The sequence below is a fragment of the Zootoca vivipara genome, chromosome 2 (genome assembly GCF_963506605.1).
Source record: "Zootoca vivipara chromosome 2, rZooViv1.1, whole genome shotgun sequence".
Lineage (NCBI taxonomy): Eukaryota > Metazoa > Chordata > Lepidosauria > Squamata > Lacertidae > Zootoca > Zootoca vivipara.
The window spans coordinates 78,492,399-78,507,845 of NC_083277.1; the positions used below are offsets into that span (position 1 = coordinate 78,492,399).

The 15,447-nt window shown below is 40.1% G+C and overlaps 1 protein-coding gene across 4 annotated transcripts in view; it reads right to left on the bottom strand.

Moving 5' to 3' along the window:
• TENM2 (teneurin transmembrane protein 2) overlaps positions 1–15,447 on the bottom strand; it is a 645,216-nt gene that overhangs the window by 62,280 nt on the left and 567,489 nt on the right. For all 4 annotated transcript variants that reach the window (XM_035105136.2, XM_035105139.2, XM_035105137.2 and 1 more), the window contains one exon: positions 11,532–11,678. In XM_035105136.2, coding sequence (XP_034961027.1) covers positions 11,532–11,678 — 147 coding nt within the window. The remainder of the gene's footprint in view (positions 1–11,531; positions 11,679–15,447) is intronic.

Here is a 15,447-nt window from a genome sequence, read left to right on the forward strand (position 1 = left end):
TTCTATATCAGACTGGATTTTTTTTTAAAGAGGAGGGCAGGGTGGAGGGAGCTGATTTAATGTTAAATTTTAACACTGATGTTAAAGTTTAATAGTGCAAGGGTATTTGCTAGCCCTTTGCTTGGTGCTGGAGGTGCTGAAACAGAGTTTGCAGAGCTGGCAGTGGGGCATTTGGCAAGTGCTGTGCAAAGCACTTTGGAAGCCCTGTGCTCAGCACTCCCCCAGTGCTGACATAGGCCTGGCAAAGCTGTTTCTATAGGGATCTGCTGCATGATCAACAGAGAACTCAGTCATGCAGACAATGCGGCATACTTGAACCCACTGCCCATCACTTAAATACAACTTTCTGTAGGGGCTGGCTGCAATTAACCCACACCTGATGTGATGCAAAGTTTGGAACAGGTGGGTGTGGTTGGTCTTATAGGCCAAAGTGGGACCCATGCTGGGTCAAATTTGCCCCACAGGCTGGAGGTTCCAAACCTATGACTGCATAGACACTGGCACTGCTCAACTATGATGCATATTCATGTTTTTGCTTGTTTTATATATGTAGCTTAGATGCTTTGGAAACACAAAAGCCCTTTCAACTTCAGCACACTGTCAAATATATGTGTGAAATTATGATAATGTAATGTACACAGTGACAGGACACATTACAATAGATGTCTAACGAAGACATCAAGTGTACCTGCAGAGAAAACATCCAAAGTGCAAATGCCCATTTCCCATTGACCCATTTCCCACTACCAGGGAAGCACATTCAGGTCTAGCATTAGCAGTAGCAAGTCTTTCTGAAACTCTAATGCTGCAATTCTAAACACACTTACTAGGGGGTTAATCCTGTTGAACACAGTGGGATTACAATAGAATAACCAAGCACAAGATTGCTTTGCAAATGGGAGCACAAAGGAAAATGTAATATCGAAGAACTTTAGAAAGTCTACAGTCACACCAATTATTCAAACACTCACACACTTTTATATATTACACTGTATACATTTGTATTATCGCTGTATTGATCCTGGGTAATGAGGCATACAAATGAATATATTTTACTGAAGCAATATTTGCTCGAGAGAGTAGGTAACACTTTTAAGTTTCACATAACTTTATTTGAAAGGAAAATAAGGGTATCTCCAAGCTTAAGAATTATACATTTTATATTCTGCTTAACAGATAAAATACCTCATAGTTTACCTCATTTTCCATTTAAATAATCTTAGGAAACCCTGAAAGCTAACATTCTAATAAACAAGTTGGGATATTAAAGGGAAGATGTTAAAACCTCAAAACCTGATACGTTATAGATGAAAATATAGATCACATAGTCTTACAAACAAAATTCAGATATGTTGGTATTCAACAAACATTGCTATGCTTAACCTATTTTTCTGGGGTTAGAACCTTACCCCAGGCACACATATTATTGTGAAATTAACACTTAACTAGATCTGCAGGGTAGCACTTCTAGGACATTGTCACAAATTGTCACCTGTACAACAACGTCCTGAAATTTTAGCCAGTTGTCACATACCATTTTCCTTCCAGAAACAAAACAAAACAAACAAAGACACACACACACACACACACGACATAAAATACTGAAGAAATGCACTGAACTTTGCCATTGGTATGCATTTACTACCCCGGCCAATGTTAGAAAGCCCCATCATTTCCCCCCATGACAAATGATCAAGGAAAGATCAAGAAAGTGTCAACAGGCTGGCAGAAACTGTATAATGTTGTTTGGGAACCATTCTTTAATCAATGGCAGTTTCCTTGAAGGTTTTTTAACAAGTTAGAAAAACACCCCCCAAATTCATTAACATTAGTTTATGTTTGTTTTCAATTGTAATAAAAATAGTTCTAGACACTTTACAATATTTTCACAATATTTTCACTTTAAATTATATATATATATATTGCGACAGAAAATAAAAATCATAGCTAATTAAAAGAATAGAAATGGTGCTGTTTATTCAATATGCAAGAGCAAGCACTTAGCAGAGACAAATTTTGTGTCTTCTGAGTAAGTTTTTTTTGGCCCTAGAGTATTGGGTATTGTCAAGCACACTTCATTCAACACTGGAGACGCAAATATCACCTGCAGTTCACACCCTCTCCCCACCCAGCATACACTGGAAATCTCACTGGGGCAGAAAATCACACACACAACCTTGATGAAGGTTAAGTGCCATTGAAATGATATGATAAATAAATAATTGAAATAATATTAGAAAAAATGATGAAATATAGGCTAACAAAATTTTTCATACAATGTATATACATCTACATGTGTGTGCATGCACACAGTATCTCATGTAACATTCCCTAAACTTTACGGAAAGCTACATTAAGATAAGACTACAATGGAATAAATCAAAAGCAGTAGCTTTCGTTCATCCCCTTTCTAAAAGCTTGTCGTGACAGGAATTTATATTTTTTAGGTCAAAAAGTGGTTCTGTAGGAAGATAATTTGTCAAATTGCAGCAGTAAATAATCCAGAATGGAAGTTGAAATAATGAAGAACCTCTATCTGCTTTATAATACAGCTCAACTCAACTATCCCAAGTGGCTAACTCCACTGAACTCAATGTGAGTGATGATTATACCAGTATATAAATATGGTCCTGTTGTTGCAGCAAATTCATACTTGTCTTTCCATATAACCAGGGGATTATACAGCATCTCCCCCTCCTTGCGTTGCTGCTTCCACAAACTCATGACCCGTTCATCAGATTTGTCAATGAAAAGCATTCCTAAGGGAAGCTGGAATGTTGTGGATAAGCAAAAGATATACCAGCTATGACAATTTAATTTATTCTTCCAAAGACTTTAATCAGGAAATGACTCGAGTATTTCTAATCTATTTCCCATCTTATTTTATAACCACCTGTATTTACAGAGACAATTTTGCAAGTAAGTAGGTTAACAACTGATGATTTTTAGCGCACTGTGTTTTAATTGACTAACTAATGGCAGGATGTCTGTGTAATCAACCACAGTTTTGTGAGTTGTTGTTAAATTACACGATTACCACAGTTTTCTGCTGTTATGAGTTTGTGGGTACTAGACACCTATAATCCATGGATTCAGTGAGTGTTAGAATTTAATCAAGCCTTGGGGTGCTAAAATACAGACAACTCTAATCCCTGGAGCTAGAAAGTGTTAAAGGCTAATTAAGACAGCCTAGCTTCCTCATGAGGTGACTGCCTAGGGGAATGGGCCATTAACAGGACAAAGGATCAAAGGGACCTGGTGAGAGACAGTAAATCAGTTAGGCCCCTCCATCAACTGATAAAGCCAGAGTGGATGAAAAAAAGGCTAGGGGCGGGATGCTCGCAGCCTCCAAGCCCCTGCCCCCAACTGGCTAAGTTATCACGGTCTGCCCTAACCCGATGCAGCTGGAGGTGGACAGCAGCAGCCATCACCTTCCCCAGCCACACTGGAAGATGGCAGCCCCCCTGAACCCACTGCAGCCACGGCAACAGCTGCCCACCCAGAGTCCCCGGTTGGTGGATATTACCTAGTAAAATATTAAAACGTCCCTTTCGTGGTGTGTTATTAGCCTAATAGCCACATGTCATGATAAGTATTCATTTGATGTTTAAACTTGCTAAATATTTCTGGCTACTGTTCAGCGTACCTAAGAGGACTTTGTATAAATTGCCTGAATGCATACAAACACTTGCCTTTCTTTTGTTAGTCTCAGTGGCCAGTCAAGGGATAATAAATGGATAAGATTACAGATTGTTACAGGATAGCATGATGGCTGTTGTTTAAGCACATGACCAAGTACAGCAGAGGGGATATTTTGTCCTGTAAAGAGGTAAGCCTAGCAGGTATTGATGGAGGTACAATACTCATTCAGTCAAAAGAGAACATTGCCTGCTATCTGTAGATGCTCAAGAAACAGAAGCATAGTTGACGACGCAACTGAGGCCACTGTTTGAGTGACCTGCTTTATGTCTCCTGAATATTGCCACCCTAATAGCTGTATTCCCCCCTTTTTTCCTTTCCTTTCCTTTCCGATAACCAGAAGCCTGGAACACAACCCTGGTCCCTGAAAATGATCAGCTGAAACCTCTGGGCCTGCTCAACTGGTTGTTGCAACTAGCTCTACTGCACTCATGTCCTTTGTAGCTGCTTTCCCAACTGAGTCATTGCCAGAATCAATAAAGTTAATGTCAGTAACGGTTTTGGGAAGACAAGAAGTGCAAAGGCTTTGTTACAAAGTATAAAGATATTTTCTTTAAGTTAGAAAAACAACCAAATGAGGATTTAGTGACTCATGTGAAGAACCAGATTTGCTGCCGATGCTGCCTATATTTTATACATATTTAAAACTGTCAATAACAGATTCCAATTGTTTATTATAGTAGCAATTTTAAAGATGCCTTTGAGAACCAGGTCTATTGTATTTGCTCTAGGGAGCCTTTTTATCTCCTGAGGTATTGTGGGTATTTGTATTGAGAACCTTATAAATCTTTTGTCTGACTTGAATTAGAGACCCCTGCTGTGGCAAAGCTTGATGAGGCAAGCTAAATTACATGATTTGCTTTTGTGCTGTGAGATACTTGTATTATCTTAACTATCACAGGCCTGATGAAATATCAAATCACAGGATTCACTGTTCTATAAAAGCCAAGCTTGTCCAAATAATTATTGCAGAAGGGCAGGATCCACTTTTCCCCTTTCCCTTACCCATTTCCCCCCTTTCGTTTCAAAATTATTTGTTATAAGAAACTTAAAAACACACCCTTACATACCAATATATGAACAGGGCAAACATGTACAGAAACAGTATTGCTCTAGAAGTGAATTTACCTATGAAGGGAAGAAAAAATTAATTTCAGCTACAGGCTTAAGTTACGTTAGAAATGGAACCAACCCCAGGTAAATTGTGCAGCATACCATGCAAAAATCCCCTGTAATATTTTGTGCAAAAGACACAAGTTGGGAAACCTGTTCCTCCAGATGGGGCTTCAGTGGTATATTTCCCTTCATACTGAATAGTATTTTCTACGATGTGCAATATTTTGAAAACCAAAACAAGATGTAATAATAAAAAGGAGGGGTTTTTGTTTGTTTCAATCGGTATTTATGTGATCAATTATTGATTTTAGGTCTTAATCACTGATGGAATGTTTAATTTCATGATAATCCCTCCATTTTTTTAAAGCTAGTTTGATACTTTCCAAAAACAGGAGCAAGAGCCTGTAAATTATACATAAATAATGAGATATTCTTTTTAAGTGTGTGTGTGTGTGTGTGTGTGTGTGTGTGTGTGCATATGCGTAGAGGCAGTAGGAGTGGAAGATAGACTTAGGAGAGAGAGAGAGAGAATATATGCCATATCCCAAATTCCTGGAGAAAATCCTCTTAGCTATTATAGCAGTGTGTTCTGTGATTCTGGGATATCAGGCTGGCAACTGAAGTAAATGGGCAATGCCATGTATATAGATGTTTTATGCCTATGGGCATTTCACAATGGCATTTTGTATTATACAAAAATTTGTCAAGACTTTCCAAAGTTTAGGTAGATTTTAATAGGTAGAGTTTTCAATACTGAGAAGGAATATAATTGCAACAAGCTAAAATAGTTATGAGGAACATTTTGAGTTTCTGGCTCAATGCTATATGTACATAATGTTGCAAACTACCCAATCTTTTTGTTTCCTTTGGAATGAGGCACAGTGGAAACTGGGGTCTTTATGATATATGCTTTATTTACACATACTGTAATACAAACTGAGCCCACAATGGAAGGGTTCACAGCATTAACACCCCCAAAGTGTGCTGCTTCCACCATAGCCACAGCCTTGGATTCAAACAGAAATCAAACATTACTCTGACTCTCTCTCCAGCCAAAAGCACATGGGATTTTGCAGTTATCTACTCACATAACTTTTATATGCTTGTTGTCTTTGTTCGGCTGATCGCCGAAGAATTGATGCTTTTGAATTATGGTGCTGGGGGAGACTCTTGAGAGTCCCATGAACTACAAGAAGATCAAACCTATCCATTCTTAAGGAAATCAGCCCTGAGTGCTCACTGGAAGGACAGATCCTGAAGCTGAGGCTCCAATACTTTGGCCACCTCATGAGAAGACTCCCTGGAAAAGACCCTGATTTTGGAAAAGATTGAGGGCACTAGGAGAAGGGGACGACAGAGGACAAGATGGTTGGACAGTGTTCTCGAAGCTACCAATATGAGTTTGACCAAACTGCGGGAGGCAGTGGAAGACAGGAGTGCCTGGCATGCTCTGGTCCATGGGGTCACGAAGAGTCGGACATGACTAAACCAGCGTTTCTCAACCGCTGTTCCGCGGCACACTAGTGTGCCGCGAGACGCTGGCTGGTGTGCCGTGACGTGCGGCGCCAAGAAGGGCGATTTGCTGCCTTGTCACGTGCCTGACAGCCGCCATTAGGGGGCGCTGACCCGCCGGAAAGGAAGCCGGCCGGGTCACGACACGGGGCGAGCGCAGCTCTCAACAGCCACCACCACGGCCTCGGACGTGAGAGGCGGCCGGCGGGTGCTGCTGCTGCTGTTTGTCTTGCTCTCGCTCTTCTTGCTGACTCGATATGTGCATTCTTTCTTCACTTACGTACAAATGTAGCAAGCTGCGTGAAAAGGTAAAGGTAATTTCTTGCCCTGAAATTCGGCCCGGGAGGCACCACTTGCGGGGGTGGGGGGAAAGGGAATTTCAAGTGGATCTATAATGGTTAAATCCAAAGAATCCAATTCCTAGAGAGGCTTAATAACGCTAGTGGGGGCGGGCGGAAGGGGAGGTCAGTAATGGACTCATCTTCCTCGCTGGAGGGGGCAGAATGGCTCCTTTGCAGCTTTCAGTAGGGTGAGCAGATGACCACCAGGTTCAATAATAAAGGGACCTTGGGTGGGTGGAGGGAGTTGGAAAGGTGCAGAGGAGGAGAGACAAGGGATGGTGGGGGGCTAGGGTGGGGGTGCAGGAGGGAAGCACCCCCTTTCTCCCCTAGATCCTCTCCCTTAAGGGAGCAAACCTTGCAATGCACGTGGGAAGGGCACGCAGAGCAGGTCAGAGGTCCTGGCACTGGAAGTGAAGGTAAAAGGACGGACTTCCTAACTGCAGCACATTGTTAAACTTAGGAACTCCCTCCCACAGGAGGCAGTGATGACCACCAACATCGGTGGGTTTCGTGGAGGAGAGGGCAACCTGCTGAGGGCTCTCCTCTGCCCTGCCGCATTTGGAAGCAGCAGTGTTTCTGGGTGCCAGGTGCCAGAAACTACAGGAGGGGGAAAGTGGTCTTGTGCCTGAATCCTGCTTGTGGGTTTCCCAATGGGGCCTCTGGATGGCCATTGTGAGGGCAGGATGCTGGACTAGGTGGGCCACTGGCCTGATCCAGCGGGCTCTTCTTAGGTTCTTATGAAAATGCCTTGTCTCCACTTGTTTAACCCCTGGCACCTAAATTATTGGGGATAGACTGCTGCTGTAAAAGGAGGCTCCCCACAGCTAGTGGCACAGACATTCCCCTCCCCTAGTTCAATAGAATTACTTTATATATAGTCAATATAGGCACAGAGTTAAATTTTTTAACTTTTTTAATGGTGGTGTGCCTCGTGATTTTTTTCATGGAACAAGTGTGCCTTTGCCCAAAAAAGGTTGAAAAACACTGGACTAAATGACTAAACAACAACAACAACAACTCACATAACACCCAGGTTTGCAAGCAATCTAATTGTTGCTATTAACACTGGAAATCCAGAAAAATCAGTACTTGATAATAACTTTTAGCCTTTTGTTATCCCGTGAATCTTGTTTTGAAATATTGTAATTCTCTGAATTAAGTCCATGGTGTTTTAAATGGTTATATGTGCCATTTTGAGAGATTTATAGATTAAATCACAGTACTGTGAGTATTAGATTCGACATATAATCTTGAATAACTGTTCATAATCCCCACCAAAGATACTTAACAGTTATTTAGACTACTGAGGACTTGATTAGAAGAGGGATTAAATTTTAAAGGATGCTGCAAAGAGTAAATTAATGGACTTCAAACATCTTTTTAAAATCAAAAAAGGATTCTGGAATGAAAGCCTTTAACAGGCAGTTGGCCTCAGGAAAATGCTATCTTTTAATTAGACTGCCACCTTTGTAAAATTATTTTATAAAAAACCTCACCTTTCACACACACACACACACACACACTTTATATATTTAAAAAAAACCATCAGTTTCATGAAATCAGAAACAAATATTTCATAAGACACATATATTGTGACATTCTTCTCCTGGGCACAGAAATTTCTTTTATTTCTGTATGAAAAGGTACTTAATTTTTGTTCCACCCCCCACAACAGAATACTAGTATGTGACTGTATGATTAATAAGACTAGCAGATATGCATAATTAGGAAAACAGAATTCCCCTCCATGGGCAGGACAGCAAAAGCATACCAGAAATAATTATACTTAATTCCTACAGAGAATCAGACCTGAAGTTAACCTGCTGAAAGCTTAGAATTCACTCGCTAAACATTTAGTAGGATGACATGTTTTCTTTTAGTTTGACATTTCTACACCTTGGATCTGATTTATACCTCATGTAAGGCTGAACATGACCCTGCCTTTATAAAGAAGAGAGACTACTTGAAGGTATGATTCTAACTAATAATCTCTATATGGCAAACCAAAAGCATCCTTGATTTTGTATCTCCTTTGTGAGCAGTTTTCTACCTTTAAGGCTGTAGCAGCTGGACATAAGAACACAAAGAAGGAAGCACAAAGAGAGAAACCACTGGGCATCCTGCCCCCCTCCTGCAAACCAGCAGACAGAAAATCTAGTAAACAACACTTTACCTTCTTTAAATGCTTAAAAGCACAACATTATCACTGTTTCCCACTAAAGATAATTGCCAACAGCCATACAATTATGGAGAAATTCTGGTCAAGGGCACCCTGTGGTGTAACCCTATAAAAATATCGAAGGGAGAAGAAGCATGAAAATTTGTTAACACAGCAGCAGTGTGGAGTAAGGAAACAGACTACAAGAACAAATGAGTATTGGGTCACAAGCAACTCAAATTCAACAGTTATGGGGATGTCACAGCAGGCAGAGACAAATGGAGAGGTGAAGCTCTATTATGGAAATCGGAAGATTTTTGTGAGCTCTCTTATGAAGAACACTGAAAGAATTTAGAAAAAGCAGCTCAAATAGAAATGAAAAATGATATTCGGGGTAGCAGAAAGAATGGCTGGTTTTAACTCTTGGCTCAGTCACAAGTTTCCTCTGTGACATTGGGCAAGTCCTTCAGACATACATTCAAAATACTTTCAGAAGTGGGTTATTAAAAGAGCTAGTGGCATGTAGCTGCGGGTATATGTGAAGGTGAGCCTCCAGGATAAATATTTTACATAACCATGAGGCAGCTACTGAGAAGATGCCTGTGTGCTTCTCTTGTAGTAGTTTCTGCAATTTTTCTAGGATTAGAACGTTTCCTCTTCCCATGGTTTCTGAGTAAAGGTAAAGGGGCCCCTGACCATCAGGTCCAGTCGTGTTCGACTCTGAGGTTGCGGCGCTCATCACTTGGTCATAATTATTGAAGCTATTTGGCAAACTTACTCAAATGCATATCTTGATGTCTTAGAATAGTTTTTCATGTTGGGAATGCTGCATCAGGGTTTTTATTAAAACATTTAGAAATACTTCTTGAAATGATGACAAGACAAGGAGAAATTCATTATTTGAAAATGCTGAGCAAATATTTAATGGTTAATAGGGCAATTAGTTTTGTTAATTATCACATGGCACCAGGTACTGTATTGAAGACTTCATGAAAAGTTGATGAATTCTGATCTGAAGTCTAATTTTATCAAATTTTTGAAAAGGCTGCTTGGAAAGAAATGTTTCTACAATGACATCTGTGACACTGAGAGATTTAGACATCATTGCATCCACTATTTTTGATCAAATGTCAAGTTAAGTATTCAATATTTCAAGTGAAGTAGCAACAAATTATTTCTATTACAATAAACAATACAGTTTGTCAGTTTGGGGAAGGGCTAGTTAGAGCTGAAATTATAAATGAAATTATAAATAGATGGAAATGAAATTGACAGGTCCAGGACTTTATAGAAAGCCTTTTCCTCACGCAAGATATCATTCACACAAAGAATTCATTTCTAAATTATCTGGTGACGGCCAAATATTACACAAATCCATGAACAATAGGCATGATAAACCTATTACACATAACTTCTAAGAGGCCCCTGTGTTAAGAGGGAACATGGTCCTTGATTATCAGATGCTATAAGTAAAAAAAAAAGGAGATGCCTTTATGACCTGTTTAGGATATTTCCAGAGGTAACAAGCTGAATGCCTTAGAAACACAGATGGCATTATGGGCTGAACCACCAAGGCAATTATTCTGTTCTTATGTACATAGCTATTTTGGAGGCAGCCATTACTTTTTGCAATTCTGGCAAGTACAGTTAGCCCAATAGCTCCAGGGAGATATGTCCCCAAGGTTTGTTCCAATACCTTAAATTGTAAGCAAATTATAATGCATTGCATCAGTGCTTTTTGCTTGTCTGGTAGGTTTGAGAAATATATTGAATGATCCTGAGACTGAACCCTTGCCAAAACATCCCTGGGTGAAGGAGCAGGATGAATGCCAAAAGGGGTTGTTTTGGGAAGGAGGCAGGAAGGCACCCCCTTAGCCCCTGTGCACCATGTGAGGGGACCAGTCACGCTGCCCTAAATCCACCTCTGGTGCTAAAATTAAATAGGTAAACACTAAATATGGATTATAATCGTATGATCAGCAGGAATTTAAAGCACAGCACAGGGCTCTTGCAAGCTGCCCTGTATGGCGCTTTCAGACACCTGATCCACAGCACTTCAGGAGCCAGGTGTGCAGTGCCTTCAAAACTCACTACACCCCGATTGGCAGGCCTTCAGAAGCCCCTTGTGGGCTTCAGAAGCCTAACCATCTTTTTATCTGCCAACATATGATGTTCTACTGTATATGATTTCAGGTGATTGGCAGCTGGCTTTTCAACTGCATCTCTGAACATAGAATATAAAGTTTCTTGTGCTATCTTTGTCCAAGATTCTGCCTGTCATCTTTGTTCTAACAAATATTTACAGTACTTTGTAAAGTATCCTACTTAATCAGCTGTGTCTGCTTGAATAATGTGTAGTGCAGGCTGCTTTTCTGGACTTCTAGGTCATAAAGGGTGCATACCTGAAGACAGGACTGAGTCCTAAAGTTCTAAACCATACAATTCCCAACTGTAAACTCCAGCAGCAAAACCTTAGTTTCACCAGAGATTAATGAAGCTCTACATTTTAAAAAGAAGTCTTTAAGGTCACATCATTTCCCCCACAAGAGCTCTTCTTTCTCCATCTCATTTGTTTGGAAGGAAATGTAACAACAACACTTGACAATAGTAGGAGAGGGGGTCTTTCTCTAGCAAAATGACTCATGACGAAGCCGCACATAACCCTCTGTTCTTTAGGGGCTGGGAATTGGAAGACTTTTGCTCACCTCCCTCATTATCCTTGTTATCAGCACAGGAGGTTTCCATAGCAACATTGCATCCAGGCCCTCTCCAGCCGGTCTGGCAGACACACTGCCAGCTGTTCTGACCGAGTGTGCATCTCCCATTGCCATTGCACAAATCAGGGCAGCCATCTGGTTGAAGAAATGAAGAAGATAAGTACAAGAAATACTATTTGCACTAAGATTCTATGCTCAAGGCACATTAAACAATGTTACTGTGCACTCAAAAAGAAAGCTGAAGGCTGTATCAAACATGCTTGCTGGTGTAAGGAACATATTTTTGCTTAGAGGATGACTATGGGAGGTAGAAGGCAAAAGAGAAATAATACGTAAAAACACATGTAATCTTCAGTGTCAAAAATGTATCTTTAGGGTTGATTTTAATAGCAAAAAAGAATTAAGCTTCTACTGCAGTTAGATCTCATTCCTATTTTTTTTTACTTTTGAATACCTTTAATTTTATGACATGTTACTAGCTCTATATAAGCATCCCCCCCAAGAATCCGAGACTGTGGTTGGATTCTTACTACAAGAATCTATAAATTATTAGGGGACAAGTGTAATCTCAATAAAAGGAAATTTAATCCATGTGCATTTTTGCTGAATCAGGGTACTATAACCTAGATTGTGGGCTTGTACAAAACTCTGAAATAGAGCTACAGTTCAGAATAAATGTGCACTTTATACAAAATATGGTTATGGTTGGGAAAATGAGTGCTACCTTAAAATAGAGCAGAGATCATTTAAGGACTACAAATTATTAAGAGTGTCTTTCCATACTTTCAACTAATTTTAGTCTTGGATTATCCTGGGTTTTTAATATACACACTTGGAATTCTGCAGCAGCCAAAGGCTACAACCAAAACTACTCAGGAGTAACCATGTCACAGTAAAAATTGCAGCCTCCCTTGTACAAAAGCACAAGAAGGTTAAAAAAATCTAATAGCTGAAACCCCTTTCACAAATTGGAGGCAAAGTAATTTGGGTTCTGATTGCATAATTTGCTGAGCTGCAACACTAATGGATGTGGAGCGGTGACTCCTGCGGCAATGGAATGTCATGACTTGTGGAGTTGCACTAACACAATGAACTGGCCTGGAACTTAGAACCACAGGATCATAGAAGGTGCTTGTGATGCAGCAGAGAGTGATTTATGTGCACCCACCAGAACCACCCATCAAGAGCTGTGGTCTAGCACAGCCAAGCAAAGCCGTTGCATGAAAAAATTCAGTGGGAAATGAAATCTAAACAGTATCTTTAAGCCTTCCTGGGTCAAAGCTACAAATACTGTATATACAAGATTCAGGAATGAGATGATGATTCAGTGGCAACTAAAGAAACATAACCCCACTGAAGCCACATTTAACATACTACAAACAAGCAGTATTTTTTACTCTTTAACCATAAAAATGAATTAAAAATTGAACTGAAGTGAATAGTTACTTGTTCTCTCTTCCCTTTCACTGAACACTTTTAAAATGGGTTTGGATATTTATTAATGATCTTGCACTATTTTGACATGTGGAATTATATTTCAGTAGGCCCCTATGATCTGTAAAGTGAGTAGTTCTCTTTAAATGTTTCATTGTTCTGAACATACAAATGTGTACAGGCAATTCTGATCACACAGAAAAGCAAAATACTAATGGATTATAGGAAAGCTTTGGCAGTCAGCATCCAGAAGGTAAAAGAGTCTCAGAGGAAATAGGATCTGTACTTTTTGATCAATAAAACAAAGACATAGAAATAGGAATCAGGAACAAGAGTGCTTGAGCAACTTCTTTCAGGAATATGTTTTCTCATTCATGCCATGGCATTTGATGCATGAATGTGATATAGATTGAAAGCTAGAAAGCTAACCAAAAGGACATGATCTGATCTATAATGGGAATATCCAAGACCCTTAATTATTATAATATCTGCCTCAAAAAATAGTCACACTGACATCGGTATAATTACACACAAGTTTTTCAGGATTGTAACCAAAAATCAAAAAGAATCAGTTTTAATGCCAGAAGCAATAATAAATATGAATATGGATGTCAGGGCATGTTTCCCTATCTTGAAGAGCAGTAAGCACAAGCATTTGTGTTAGAGGACATCTTCTGGGGAATTGCATTTTCTATGCCCTATGCCTGCATAGGGATGCAAAACAGGGATGTGGAATAGAAGTCAGAAGTGGCTTTAGAAATGGGGTTAGAAGATGACAAGAGAAGTTAATAATTACATTGGGTGGGAAGGGGAAGCTCTTGGGCTGAACGGGGGGGCAGGCAGGCTGGTGAGTGGAATGAGCACGGGCACAGCCCCTAGAATAAGGTGGGGGAGAGAGACATACTTCTTCCTTTGTACTTCCGCTATGGCATAGTATACCACCCAATTCAAGAGACGGGTTGAGAGAGCACTAAAAGTTTAATAACGAAGTGCAAGGTGTATACATCTGAACCTGACTTGCTGAAAAGACAACTACTATGCCCGTTTTTACTTTTTCAAAGACGGGCCAACTTTAAGGTACAATTTGCAACACTCAGCTAGTGCTGACAGTTTCCTCAGAGAAGCTGTAAATCAGCCTTAACTATGCCTTCATATAATCCTTTCTATTTGAACAGAAAGTATGTGTACAGCTTTAGGCAGGAGGGAATTGGATACTTCAACTTATTTTAGGTATGGTGTACCTACTATTGCTGAACCATTATGTCTAATCTGGACCATTTCTTTTTTGAAGGTAAACTGTTCACTTTCCCTTCACAGCTAGTCCTTGAGCTCTCTGTTTCTACTGCCAACTGTGTGATGTTCAGTAATGTGGACTTGTTTTTTTACAAGCCTGGAGAAGGCAACCTCACTTTATAATGGCCAAGAATCACCACATACTAACAAGCCCTATAAAACTCCTTCTGCTGCTCATAAAGTGTTCTTAAAAAGTACTATTCACCCTGCTCTCAGGCAGAAAAAAAGAAGTACTTGCATTATACAGGCACAAAAGGAGGCAAGTACTCTGTGCAGTCTAAAATAAATCTTGAAGATGTTTTATTCTACCTCTTCAGCATGTCACGCATGCTGTCTGAATGACCACAATGATACTATATAAAGGAGGGCATCATACCAAATAGTATGGGAAACAGCCCTACTAGAAAAATTAACCAATAAGTTGAAACTGACACGGGGACAAATAGAAGAAGACGGCTTCACCCCGGTATGGTTCCCTTTTATCACATACACAGCCCAACAAGACAACGACAAAAACCCACCAACAGCATACGGATCAATATGGCTAACCTGACCCACAACACTCACCCCCTTGCCCACAAACAAAACAAAGACCACCACAGCTAACCACAAAGGAACAACCATATCCTAGGCCAACCCCAGCATCTCTCACCAACAAAGGAAAACAACCGGACAACAGAGAACCTATGCAAGCGTCGCTGACAAGGAAAAACCCACCCCACCCCACCCACCCTCCCTCCACCTACTATCCTTCCCCTCCCCTCACCAATGTCTCAACAAATGAAACTGAGTTGTAAAAACCTTAAGAGAGACATTGCTCTTATCTTTGTAAACCAAGAAAATCCTTAATAAAAATGATTTTTTAAAAAATAAAATAAAGGAGGGCATCATGCTGCAGGACACCTGATTTGTTTTAAATGTAAAATGAGCATTAATTGTGAATATATACACTCTGGGTTTTCTTGTTGAAGGGAAATTGGAGAGAGGTAAACAGATCAGAGTAGCAGAGGGTTTTTCTCCCCCAGTACATCTGAGCAAGATGAAAACATGAACAGTGGGAAGCCAGCAAAATCTCTGAAAAAGTTTTCATTGCAGCTGGGAATTAATTGACATGACTTTGCTTTTAGCTTGAAGAAGGAAGGAAGGAAGACTATAACGGACATGGTGTTGCTAGGAA